This window comes from Cololabis saira, chromosome 15 (genome assembly GCF_033807715.1).
Source record: "Cololabis saira isolate AMF1-May2022 chromosome 15, fColSai1.1, whole genome shotgun sequence".
NCBI lineage: Eukaryota > Metazoa > Chordata > Actinopteri > Beloniformes > Belonidae > Cololabis > Cololabis saira.
In genome coordinates this window covers 33,115,276-33,129,919 of record NC_084601.1, presented here as the reverse complement: position 1 = coordinate 33,129,919, position 14,644 = coordinate 33,115,276, and the positions used below count along the sequence as shown (strand labels likewise).

Here is a 14,644-nt window from a genome sequence, read left to right as displayed (position 1 = left end):
CTCTTCTTTCCAAAGTTACTTCTGTCGTATACCACCCAATTGTTATTTCAGATCACGCCCCTCTAACTTTGAATTTAACATTGTCTGAGCGCCCCCGTTTTTCTTCTCCCTGGAGGTTTAATCCATTGCTTTTATCCGACGATGCATTTAATGTTTCTATATCTGCTTCAATAGATGATTTCATTGCATTAAACAAAACAGATTCTACCAGTTTTTCGCTAGTATGGGAATCACTCAAAGCATATTTGCGAGGACAGATTATCTCTTATTCAGCATATGCCAGTAAAATCCGCAGGGCTAAATTACAGGAGCTCACATCTAAAATTCAGGACATAGACAGACTAAATTCAGTTAACCCAAGTCCGAATTTACTGAAACAACGGCTTGATTTGCATTCAAAATTCGATCTTATAGCGACAGCCGATTCTGAACGGCTCCTATTACGCGCTCATGACAACTATTATGAACACGGCGATAAACCAAGCAGGTTATTGACTCATCAATTAAAAAGGCAAGCAACGTCGAGACTGATTCCCAGCATTAGAGATTCTACTGGCACACTTACCACCGATCCAGTCGCCATCAATACAATTTTTAAGTCATACTACTCCTCTCTATATGAATCAGAATCTCCACTTGACACAGCAGAAATGACCTCCTTTCTTGAAAGTATCACTGTCCCTACTATCAATTTGGATGTGGCTAATGGCCTCGATGCTCCTTTTAGCTTGCAAGAAATTGCTGCCGCCATTGAAGCTACGCAAAGCAACAAGGCCCCTGGTCCCGATGGGTTCAGCGCTGAGTTTTTCAAAAAATTCAAAGACAAATTAGCCCCCCTTCTACTCTCAATGTACAATGAGTCCCTTGATCATGGCTCATTGCCTCCTTCCTTAATGCAGGCATCCATTGCCCTCCTTTTGAAGAAGGACAAAGACCCTGAATCATGCACTTCTTACAGGCCCTTGTCTTTACTGAATGTGGATGTCAAAATTTTATCCAAAGCACTAGCAATTCGTCTTGATAAGATCCTTCCTAGCATCATATCTGAGGAGCAGAATGGTTTCATCAAGGGACGCCAGCTCTTTTATAATGTTCGTACACTTCTAAATGTGATTTTCTCTAAAGATTCCTCTCCACTTCCTGAAGTTGTTATCGCGATTGATGCTGAAAAAGCGTTTGATCGTGTCGAATTTAACTATCTTTTTGCAACACTTCATAAATTCGGATTTGGACACAGGTTTATATCTTGGATTAGACTTCTTTACACTTCCCCTCAGGCCAGCATTCACACCAATGACAACTACTCCACTTATTTTACATTATCACGTGGCACGAGACAGGGCTGCCCTCTCTCCCCTTTGCTTTTCGCTCTATCCGTCGAACCACTTTCAATTGCTTTAAGAACTCTTCCTCTATTTCGCGGAATCTCTAGGTCCAATGTGGAACTCAAATTGTCACTTTATGCAGACGACCTCCTTTTATATGTATCTGACCCTTTAACCAGCATTGCACCAATATTATCTTTGTTGAAGAATTATGGATCCTTCTCCGGCTATAAGGTCAATCTTCACAAGTGTGAATGCTTCCCCATAAACACTTCTGCTTAACTACTCAAACAATCTGATATCCCCTTTAAACTCAGCCCGTCGGGCTTTAGATACTTAGGGATTAATGTGACCCGCACTCTGCCCTCTCTTTTCACCGCTAATTTTTCCTCACTGGTAACTCGAGTGAAGGCGGACTTACAGAGGTGGAACTCCCTACCATTGTCGCTGATAGGAAGAATTAACACAGTGAAAATGACTGTACTGCCTAAATTTCTTTTTTTGTTCCAATGCACTCCTTTATTTCTACCAAAATCTTTTTTTAAATCACTTGACCAAATTGTTTCCAACTTTTTATGGGCTGGTAAGACACCCAGAGTGAGGTATTCGCTTCTCCAAAAATTTTAATTTAATGGGGGTCTAGCACTACCAAACTTTTTGCTTTACTATTGGTCAGCGCATATTCACAAACTAATTTACTGGCTTCAGTCTCCTGAGTTATTATGGTGCAGATTGGAGGCTCAGTCACTCTCTTCATCCTCTGTAACGGCCCTACTCTCCTCCTCTTTACCATTGAATCCCTCTAAGTTTACAAATAGCCCTGTGCTTTCCTCCCTTAAGATTTGGTCACAGTTTAGGCGCCATTTTAAATTTGCTTCTCCATCCGCCTATACACCTGTTACTAAGAATCATCTGTTCCCTCCATCACTAATAGACACCACTTTATGATTTGGCACAGCCGGGGCATTAAGCACTTCAGGGATCTGTATAAGGATGGGATCTTTTCCACATTTTCAGATCTGAGGTCAAAGTTCAATTTGCCTGCCTCCCATCTGTTTCGCTACTTCCAGCTTCGACACTGTGCCTCTGCTCTGTTTCCATGCTTCCCTTCCCTTCCTGCTAACCAACCGTGGGATGATCTTCTAACAATGAAACTTAGTCAAAAGTCTCTCATATCTAGGATATATGCACTGTGTATGACATTTGATGGTCATTCTGTAGATAAAGCTCGGGAGGGTTGGGGACGGGAGTTGGGCCTGGACTTCACAGGGGAGCTGTGGGATAAAGCTATCCGTAGCATACGATCTAGCACGCCTTGCGCTAGACTTGAACTTATTCAATTCAAGGTACTGCATAGAGCCCACCTATCAAAATCCCGATTATCCGAAATATATCCCAATGCTGCAGACTTGTGCGAGAGATGCCAGGGCTCTCCCTGCAATTTAAGTCACATGTTTTTCTCCTGTCCTAGATTACAGAAATTTTGGAGTGACTATTCTGCGATCATGTCTAAAGTTCTGGTGAAAAATGTTGTTATGGCCCCCCTCATAGCAATATTCGGACTCTCGGTTGACTCCTCACATATCAGCCCCGTACAGTCAGAAGTATTGGCTTGCACATCTCTTTTAGCTAGACGTCGTATCCTACTCTCATGGAAATCCCCCAAGTCTCCGTCTATTGCTCTTTGGCTTAGTGATGTTATGTTTTTTCTAAAATCTGAAAAGGTGAGATATTCAGTAAAAGGCAACTCATCTAAATTTGTTCGTAAATGGCAATCTTTCGTAGATTTTTTTAACTCATTGAAGACTCTACCCACCGACTGATCCCTCCCCCTTACCTTAATTTTCTTTTCATTTCTTTCATTTATTTATTTGTTTTGATTATTGTTATTTATGCTGCATTTTATGCTGCTTGCTTTTTTTTAATTATTTCCAGTTAATGGGATATTAGTGATGGGCATTTGCATTTATCACTGCATTTGTTTTTGTATGCCGCATTTGCTCATCCATACTCTCCTCCATTGTTCATTTGTTGCTCATCTGTTTATTTTTTTATTTAACTCTACAGAGACTCTGTTCTTAGTTCTGTGTGTTTATAAAAAAAAAAAGGGGACAATGTATAATGCATAATTCGTATTTTTGATTATTTGTGTCCATGTTGTCATTGTATGTTGTTTTCTTTTCTAAAAAGATCAATAAAAAAAAAAAAAAAAAAGGGCATCAAGTGGCCCTGTGTCATCAGGAGACATTTTCTGAGACAGTCCTGTAGAACAGTGGTCCTCAACCTTTTTTCAGTGATGTACCCCCTGTGAAATATTTTTTCAGCCAAGTACCCCCTATCCAGCGCAAAGCACTTTTGGTTGTTAAAAAAAAGACCTTAAACAGAGCACTGTGCCATCAGTAACTGATTTATTAAACATAAAAATATTGCTGCTACGCTTCAACCACGACTCCATCGTTGGTCCAAGTGATTGACAGGTGAAGCCAGGTGATTGACAGGTTAGGTGGAACCATCCTGGTACTCTGCGGTTTTAGGATAATAAGTTGAATAGCCTACTCCTGAAGATAAAATTCATTTTATGAATTTTATTACTTATATTAGACTTATATTTTCCTCAATTATTTATGAAATATTTATTTTTAAAGGATTTTTGCATGGATGCTACTTTTTAAATATATGTATATTTTAAAATTTCACGTACCCCCTGGAGTGCCTTCACGTACCCTCAGGGGTACGCATATCCCAATTTGAGAACCACTGCTGTAGAAGGTAACATCTGAGAAAATGCTTGACTTTCATATACTGTATATACACACACACAAACACACACCGTTACATCCCAGTGATGAAAATAATCAGTTATAAAATTTCAGTTCATAATAATTTCCTCAGCATATCAGATTCACTGACATTACGCCGCACTGCTTGTTGAATTAAAACATATAACTACAATTTGTAACAGTAGAGCATTATCCAATAAAAACCTTAACGTAAGTTATTTCTGTTTATTAAAAGCAAATTTAATGTGTGTTACAGCTCTTTTAGTCACCTTGGAAGTCAACCAGCTGAAGACCAAACTCAACCAACTGAACAACACCTACAATCAGCTGCTCAACAATGTTTCTGGTAAGAAAAATTTAAAATGGCTAAATTAGCAAAAAAAAACTCAAGCTACACAATCACCACCTAAAATATTTAACTTTCATTAATTTGTTTACCAAAATTTCATGGCATGGTAATTATGATGATCATTTTGTCCAACGAAAGAGACAAACAGCAGAGAAAAGAGTCAGAAAACGGACTGAATGATAAATTTGTGATATTTTTTCATCCCATACGATGAAAACATTTTAGAAATATAGACAAACATCAGAGGATAATGTTAAAAAAGATCTGAAAGTGAGTGATAGTAACAGAGATAGATGTTCAGTTGTTTCCTCTCTTACTTTCTGAATGTGTGCGCGGTCACACGTGCACATGTGGGGCGAGCACATGTCCAGGAGGCTGAAACTGTATTCAGTTACAACGCTGCCATCTAACGGTCGATATATGCAACAACATGACACTTTTTCCTTTTTATTTCATGTTTCTCCTTCATAGATCCGTTTTCTTAAATCCAGGTCCTCAGGACTCCACTTCCCTTTACGTTTAAATGTTTATATTCTCCAACACACTGATTCAAATTAAAAGCTCACCATCATCTTATCATCAAAGTCTACACAATCCTGTTATTGACATGTTCACATGAACAGGTCATGCAGGTCTGTGGCCCTCGGGGACCTGGATTTGGGAACACTGGGTTACAGTTTTGCTGCGTTATTTCTGTTATTTACATCTTTCATATTCATTTTTTACATTTAGTCTGATTTCTGTTCTTCAGTAATGTATAATAGTATTTGTCAATTTTTTTTATCATCTATTAATTTTTTCAACATAATGTCTGTTTGACCAGTTCTTGTTAATTTATTTTATGTTTTATCAGCCTTCCAACATCCAGTCTCTCTACCACCTGCTCCTCAACCACAACACATGTTATCAGATATTTAACCTACACAGGTTGAAACAAGTTTTGATATTTTACTGAGTTGTTTTCATGTTATACTTCTAACCAGATATGACTTTGGACAAAGACCAGCTGCAGAGGGAACACGACCAACTGATCAACACTTATAACCAGCTCAAAAATGAACTTGATGGTAAGAAAGATTTATTACCAAATAAATAAATTTGAACTTCAGTGTTAGCCTTCATAACTTCTTATTTCTATTAGTGTAACTTAATTAAAAATAAATAAGACAGAAATCTAGAGCTAAAATGTTTGAACAAATAATCTGAAAGGTAAAAGTGACACCTGAAAGAGATATCTGAATATTGAAAGAACACTCATAAATGTGATGCTAAATCTTTCTAAAAACTTGTCTGTCTGATATCTGATATGAAGGAGAGTGTCCTGATGGATGGAGAAGATTTGGATCCAGTTTTTACAAAAAATTCACTGAGAGTAAAACTTGGTCTGAGAGCAGGAGGGAGTGTGTGAAAAGAGGAGCTGATCTGGTGATCATAAACAGCAAAGAGGAGCAGGTGGGTGTTTGTATCAGTGTATTTGATGTTACTGCAGTTTTCTGTTACTTGTATTCTCCACCTGCTGTCAGTCTGTGTGCTGCTTCTGTCTCCATCCTTATGGTTTTCAGTTAGAAATGTGTTTTTAAATAATTTAGATTGTTTTCAAACACAATCATCAGGATACTGATACAGATATGCAGATTAATTACTGCAGAAACTACTTTTGTCTCGTCATTTAGGATTTTGTGGGACGACTGAACACAAATGAAACCTCCTGGATTGGTCTGAAAGCTGAACGGTCGAGAAGTAAACAGGAATTTGAATGGAAATGGGTGGACGGATCACCGCTGACAACAACGTAAGACAGTGTTTCTTTTACAATTTCATCAAAGTCTTTGTTTCAAATTGTTAACAAGTAAAACAGCAGATCATGTTAAAAACTGTATCATCAGGATTTCTATAACACATTTATTCAAATGAACAGCTGCGTGAACTCTTCATCTGCAGTCTGTGATGAATTTATTTCATAAAAACTCAACAAGAATTCTGATGAAAGAGACTTCAAACCTTCGTTCTCAACAGTTTTAAAATAGTGTATTTAGTTTGTGTTTCTGTATTTTTGACCCATCAGAACAACAGCAGAATGACAGAATTCAGGTCTTTACCTCTTTGGTGACTTTAAGAACATTAAACATGAAACACATGAACGTGAACATTAGAACCTGGGATGAAATAAAAGAGCAGCTTCAGCACAAAGTTTTCCTGCAGACTAACTGGTTCAACCAACATCAACGGACAACCGTTTCAAGGTTTTGTCTGTAAAACTGCTGCACAAACTGGTAAAACAACAGCTCAACTATGACTCCTTTCTCACCAATGAAACATGAACATTTAGAGACTGAAAACCTTGACAGTGTTTCTAGTGTCTGAGAGGATTCACAGTAGGACGTCTTCAGCAGAGCTGAGTGTGGTTGGGAACAGAGACACTAATGAGCATGTGCAGGGAGATGAAAAACCAGGAAGCAGATCAGCAGGAGAGAAGAGATTTGTGGAAGATGTGCAGACTGAGCTGCTTTCACTGGAATAAATGAATGGATACCATGTTGGAGTATTAAATGAAGACCTCATCAAACATCTGGAATCAGACCAAAAGTTCCTTGTGATCTTTAAAAAGTGAACATTTATGTAAAACAATTAAAGAAAGTGTCCGTTTGAGAAAGAAAGAAAGAAAATGAAAATAATCTTGATTTTCCTCTCAACTTAACATGTTGTTTTAATACTTCACAGGTTCTGGGCTGTAGAATGGTCTCCAAATCCGCATGACCTACGTCAATATCCTGCAGTGTGTTGTACTAATGAAGGGAAATGGAAACATTCATATTACAATAACAATAAAAACTGGATCTGTGAGAAGAAAAAATAAGATTTAATTCTTTAATTTGTTTCGTGTGTCATTTATATATGTGTTATTCTGACCTTCATCATGTGTACAGGGTAGTGAAGCTGTCATCAGAACTACAGGAGAACTTGATAATGCTGAAGTAAAATATAATTATTGTAAATAAGTATAAATGCAGCTTTACTTCACTTTGTTTATTTGTGTTGTTTTAATTTGATGTGCAAAGAATGAAGAGTTATCAGTTAAAATAATTGTCTGTATTCTGCTACATTTACATAAAAATGTGTCGTCTTGCTTCATTTTCCCCCAAAAAAACATCAGAAATGATATCAACAAAATGCAAAGTGTATTTCAGGAACAAAGGAAAAAAATCAATAAACAAGGAAACTTGACAACAGCGTTTGTATTAAATGTTTCTGCAGGACACAAAGTCTGAAGTTACAATTTAGATGTTTTTAACATGAAAGTGTTTATTAAAGATACTGAAATACAAGAACATGTGGATGAGCAAACTCTCTTTTGTCAGTTTGACATCAAGTTTATATTATTTGAACTCGTAATGTTCAAGGATTTGTAATAAAGAAGCCATCTTCAACTTAAGTGTGTTACCTGTTTTATTTTTTCCATTTCTAAGAAAGTTGCTGAGTTTAAAACTTAAACTGATCAGCTACAACATCACAGCCACTTTTTCAGTTTCTCGGTTATAAAGACCATTTAGTGTTTAAAAGTAATCAATGAAATCTTAAAATCAATCCTAAAAATATACCGACAGCCAGCGTAATGATGCTAAAATGGGTGTAATATGATCAAATATCCTTGTTGTGGTTAAAATCGTGGCAGCAGAGGTCTGAACTGTCTGTAGTCTGTCCAGGGAGTTTTGGTTAAGACAAGTAAAAAGGCTGTTCCAGTAATCCAGCCTACACTAAATAAAACATGTAAAATCACTTTGGTGTCTTTAAAAGTTCAGTCATCAATTAATTTCTATGATCCTGATAATAATCATGTGGCGCAAAGATTCTCTCTGAAATGCAGACCTTTTCTCTGTGAAACAAAAAATGCAAAAGTAAAGTGTCATATTGGTGGTTTGTCCACTACAGCTCAGACTCCTGAGCTCAAACGATCCAGCAGCCTCAACCTCCTGGTAACCTGGATTACAGGCGCGCCACCGCACCTGGTAGGGAATCACACACTTATCTGTCTTTTAACTTTTAATGAGGAGATTTTATGGACTTTCCTCAGACTTAGAATTGATCTGAAAATGTGATTCCAACATCTAGAAATGACTTTATGACAAAGAACATCAGAAACGAGATAAAGAAGCTCTTTTTCTACCGTTATCCAGTTTTTTATGTTCCTGTAAAAGTACTGGATTATTGGATATTATATTGGATTAAGGCTCCAGTCTCAAAAGGGGTGTGGGTTCAAATCCCACCACTGCCATCAAGAACTGTTTAGAAGCTGATGACTACAGTTTACATGGAATATTAAACTTTGTTTGTAATGATTATTATTTTAGGGAGTTTTGTTGACTGTTGCAGGAATCCTTCGTAAACTATGTAAACGCTGTAATGTCTTAACTCACCCCTGAATGCTTTATTAACTTATTGTTCACTTTACCATGTTACTGTGACTTGACTGTTGTCCTCTGATGTGAGTCACTTTGGATAAAATATTCTTCTAAATGTTCTGTAATGTTAGAATAAAACCTAAAAGCTTGAGGCTTCTCTTCCATGTACGATGTAAACACCTGAAAATGCAGAAGATCACATCAGTGACATCACATTTCTGATCTGAACCTCATCATTTTAACAACATCCTCACATTTTACATCTCTAGGGACTTTGAATTATGACCTTCAAACATTTTGGTTTTATTTTCATGTCTTGTTATTTTGAGGAGCAATAAATAGTTAGATGGTCAGATCCGACCCTATCTCCTACATTATTTGATTAATTTATACTTTAAGTCGTCTAAATCTTAATTTACCCGCAATTTTGTCTACTGTCATGAATGTTTGTGAATAATTAAGATAAATAATTGCGTTCATCGAGGAGTCTAAAGGTCTTAATGGATCAGAAAAATCATTTAAATTCCATTTAACTTTCATTTAAGTTTTTAATAATCTAAATCTTTCTGTTTTAAAGTAAGTTGAATTCATTTTTAATCTTCTTAAACATAGACAGTTGTTTTTCCTCTACTAGAATCTACACCAGTGGTTTACAATCAGTTGTAAAGACTACGGTTCTCTAAATGTAGTCTTGTCCAGGGATCTTCCAGGTCTCAACTCCACGTTGCAGGGACAGGTCAGGGGTTCTTGACCGCTCGTTACAATACAGTCCAAGTCCAGCACCCGATCTCCATGATCCCCGCAGGACCAGGACCACTGCTGCCTCCCTGCAACAGCACATGGTGAGTCTGGTGAACGCAGACACTCTTCAACAATTTCAGTCACCGTCTCCTCTCCCCCACCCTGGACCAGGAAGCCCCTGCTGATTACAGACACATATCCAACCTAGAAAGACCTTGAAGACTAACCTCTTCAAGAAAGCCTTTTATGAACTGCTGCACGCTTAATTTTTATGTTTTATTTGTATATGTGTGTGTGTGTATATATTGTATCTGTATTTGTCATATGCATGTGTTGCACACGCTGAATCAGGAGACTTTTCTTTCAGGCTGCAACTGAATCGATTGCAGGTTGAACTACAAACGACAACAAATAAAAGCCCAAAATAAGCAGAAACTGCTGTGTTGCTGCTGACGCTGCTGCTCTACGTTTACGCTGCTTTCCTACTGTTCTACGCAGTGGTTACAACCCAGTTACACACGACTAAACCGCTACTGCCACCTATTGGTGGAATTCGTATCACGCTGCAGGAAAGTTGATAAAGTGCAGGTGAAAATCCCTGTTGTCAACCAGAGATTTTCACCTGCATAGAAGCCATAAAGATAATAATAATAATAATAATAATAATAATTAAAGCTGCAAGCAGCAATGAACGGGCCCTCGCACTCACGTCAACCGCCCCCCATAAGCATATCAGAAATGACACCACCCACGACTTCCTATGTAAAACCATTCAAAAGTTATAGCAGAAAAAAGGGACGACCAGTCAGAAGAAGGGGCGGGGCTAATTCAGGGCAAAGAAGATCAAGGACTCATTACGGAGTCCCATGACACCACCCACGACTCTCTATGTCAAAACATTCAAAAGTTATAGCAGAAAATAGGGACAACCAATCAGAAAAAGGGACTGGGCTAATTGTCACCAATTATGGTCAAGGACTCAATGCCGAGTCCCATGACACCAACCACGACTCTCTATGTCAAACCTTTCAAAAGTTATGGCAGAAAAAAGTATTCTAAGGGGCGCTGTTGAGCCGTGAGGACACGCCCATTAATGCAAACCATGAAAAAAAAAATCAGATCACTCAAATGAACGACGATCATACAGTACAGCTGTATCTCATGGTCCAGAATGTATGATATTATATTAATCTATTATACCATATTATATTACATGTTGTTATTTCATATTAGCGTACCCAGTAATATAGCATATTGTATTATTGCATTGTATGTTGCTTCATTTCATATATTTTTGACTATATTATATTGTAAAATTATATATCATAGCGATTGCATTATTATATAATTTCAATTTATAACACTAATATACAATTCCTCACACACACACTCCTTCCAAATGTTTCTTTTTTTTCTCCATTATGACAATTGTATGCTGTCATCCGTTATGTTTTTTGTTTTTAAGCTTGTTATCTCTGTTATTCAAATATATTTATACATTCATTAATATGCTATACTGTACTTTGTATTGTGTATATTGTGTGTGTGTGTGTGTGTGTGTCTGTGTGTGTGTGTATATATATATATATATATATATATATATATATATATATATATATATATATATATATATATATATATATATATATATGTGTGTGTGTGTGTGTGTGTATACCTGAAGTGTGACTACCTGCAGAACGTATTTTAGCATGAAAGCTTGCATATTTAACGTACATCAAGCATCCTGTATCATAGCTACATGTCTGCCGTTTGTAACAAAACAAACCGCGTGAAAATCGGTTGAAAATCAAGTGAGTTATAGTTATTTTACTTATGCAGACACCTCCTTCCACAATAGAAGTGAACGCTCTAGATTTAAAGCGATACCGATCCAAGATGGCGGCCACGTCCGACGTTCTCAGGCAGTCAATGCGGCGCCTCGACCAAGATGGCGGCCGCGCTGAACATCAGCCCCTCCCCCCGCGGGAGCTGCGCGCGCAAACTCCACTCAAATTCAAAAGTTATGGCAGAAAATCGGGACAACCAATCAGAAGAAGGGGAAAGAGAAAAGTAATGTGCGCCGTCACAGGACAGAGACGAACATTTTGATGTAAAAAAAACACAAAAATTGCTGACAAAAATTTTGGCATATCAAGCCAGGCTTGAACTCCCGACCTCTGGCAGCAAAGACCGCAATAATCTGGCTGAGCTAAGTCTCAGCTATTCCTTTTATTTGACCTACTGGCTTAGGACAGACCAACATAGCGATAAAATGTCTGGAACTCTTTTTTCCTAATTTTTTAAATATTTGTAAGTTATAAATATTAGTAAAACCCTACTATTTAAATTATTACTTTTTCTGTAACCATTCTGCCAAGGTTGTAACCGGGCTGAGCCGGGAATATTTCTGAAGTCACCACATTACAGGGAGCTGATTGGTCGGGGGGCGGGGCCGTCATCACCCTACTCGCCACTGATTGGTCGGGGGGCGGGGCCGTCATCACCCTACTCGCCACTGATTGGTCGGGGGGCGGGGCCGCCATCACCCTACTCGCCACTGATTGGTCAGGGGGCGGGGCCGGCAGACGTTTGAATCAGGAAGCGGGAGTCAGCGCGAGAGCGACTGGCGGCTCGCGGCAATTTTATTATAAAAAAAGGACAACCAATCAGAAGAAGGGGCGGGGCTAATTCAGGCCAATGAAGGTCAAGGACTCCATAAAGAATCTGATGACACCACCCACGACTCTCTATGTCAAACCATTCAAAAGTTATAGCAGAAAATCGGGACAACCAATCAGAAGAAGGGGCGGGGCTAATTAAGGCCAACGAAGCTTAAGGACTCATTACAGAGTCCCATGACACCACCCACGACTCTCTATGTGAAACCATTCAAAAGTTATGGCAGAGAAAAGTATTCTAGGGGGCGCTGTTGAGCCGTTAGGCCACGCCCATTAATGCAAACCATGAAATATCACATTTATCGCCAGGCCTGGCTTGCATGCAAATTTTGGTGACTTTTGGAGAACTATCAAATATGGACCAATCAGATGAAGGGTGGGTGCGCTTTTTCGCGTCTAGCGTCGCCACGGTAACACTTTTGAAAGAGAAAAGTAATGCGTGGTGTCGCACGATGGAGACGCACATTTTGGTGTATAACACACCTGGGTGCACGTTACGGTTCGGGCTGAATTAACTGCCGAAGGAATGGCATAAATTGCGCCAAAATTACACAATTAATTCAAAATGGCCGACATCCTGTTCGGTTTCGGCCATGGCTCCAAGAGACTTTTCTTTAAGTTGTGCCATGATACAGGTGTGTACCGATTTTCGTGCATGTACGTCAAACCGTATTGTGGGGCTTGAGGCACAAAGTTTTCCGGGGGGCGCTGTTGAGCCATTTTGCCACGCCCATTAATGCAAACCATGAAATATCAAATTTATCGCCAGGCATGGCTTGCATGCCAAATTTGGTGCCTTTTGGGGAACTATCAAATATGGACCAATCAGATGAAGGGGGGGTGCGCTTGTTGGCGTCTAGCGTCGCCACGGTAACACTTTCGAAAGAGAAAAGTAATGCGTGTAGTCGCAGGATAGAGACACATATTTTGATGTATAACACATCTGGGTTCACGATACGGTTCGGGCTGAATTAACTCTCGAAGGAATGGCATATATTGCTCCAAAATTACGCAATTAATTCAGAATGTTCAAAATGGCCAACTTCCTGTTCGGTTTCGGCCATGGCGCCAAGAGACTTTTCTTTTAGTTGCAACATGATACAGGTGTGTACCGATTTTCGTTCATGTACGTCAAACCGTATTATGGGGCTTGAGGCACAAAGTTTTTTCTGTCGAACCAATCAGATGAAGGGTGGGCGCGCTTTTTGGCGTCTAGCGCCGCCACAGTAACGCTTTTGAAAGAGAAAAGTAATGCGTGTTGTCGCAGGATGGAGACGCACATTTTGATGTATAACACACTTGGGGGCACGTTACGGTTCGGGCTGAATTAACTTTCGAAGGAATGGCATAAATTTCGCCAAAATGACACGACTAATTCAAAATGGCCGACATCCTGTTCGCTTTCGGGCATGACCCCAAGAGACTTTTGTTTAAGTTGTCCCATGATACAGGTGTGTACCGATTTTCATGCATGTACGTCAAACCGTATCGTGGGGCTTGAGGCACAAAGTTTTCAAGGGGGCGCTGTTGAGCCATTTTGCCACGCCCATTAATGCAAACCTTTAAATATCAAATTTTTCGCCAGGCCTGACTAGGGTGCAAAATTTGGTGACTTTTTGGGCATGTTAAGGGGGGCAAAAAGGCCTTCACTTTGTCAGGAAAATAATAATAATAATAATTAAAGCTGCAAGCAGCAATGAACGGGCCCTCGCACTCACGGCCACCGCCCCCCATAAGTATCAGAAATGACACCACCCACGAATTCCTATGTCAAACCATTGAAAAGTTATAGCAGAAAAAAGGGACAACCAATAAGAAGAAGGGGCGGGGCTAATTCAAGCCAATGAAGGTCAAGGACTCCATACAGAATCTGATGACACCACCCACGACTCTCTATGTCAAACCATTCCAAAGTTATAGCAGAAAATCGGGACAACCAATCAGAAGAAGGGGCGGGGCTAATTAAGGCCAATGAAGCTTAAGGACTCATTACAGAGTCCCATGACACCACCCACGACTTCCTATGTCAAACCATTCAAAAGTTATAGCAGAAAAAAGGGACAACCAATCAGAAGAAGGGGCGGGGCTAATTTCAGCCAATGAAGGTCAAGGGCTCCATAAAGAATCTGATGACACCACCCACGACTCTCTATGTCAAACCATTCCAAAGTTATAGCAGAAAATCGGGACAACCAATCAGAAGAAGGGGTGGGGCTAATTAAGGCCAACGAAGCTTAAGGACTCATTACAGAGTCCCATGACACCACCCACGACTTCCTATGTCAAACCATTCAAAAGTTATAGCAGAAATAAGGGACAACCAATGACAAGAAGGGGCGGGGCTAATTCAGGCCAATGAAGGTCAAGGACT

General features: G+C 39.3%; 1 protein-coding gene across 1 annotated transcript in view; it reads left to right on the top strand.

Annotated features, from left to right (window-relative positions):
* The window catches only part of LOC133461280 (asialoglycoprotein receptor 2-like), a 52,387-nt gene extending 44,857 nt beyond the window's left edge, over positions 1 to 7,530 (top strand). The window contains exons 6-7 of the mRNA XM_061742140.1: positions 6,128 to 6,246; positions 7,176 to 7,530. Of these exons, the coding sequence (XP_061598124.1) occupies positions 6,128 to 6,246; positions 7,176 to 7,311 (255 nt within the window). The 3' untranslated portion in view covers positions 7,312 to 7,530. The remainder of the gene's footprint in view (positions 1 to 6,127; positions 6,247 to 7,175) is intronic.
* The last annotated feature ends 7,114 nt before the right edge of the window (positions 7,531 to 14,644 follow it).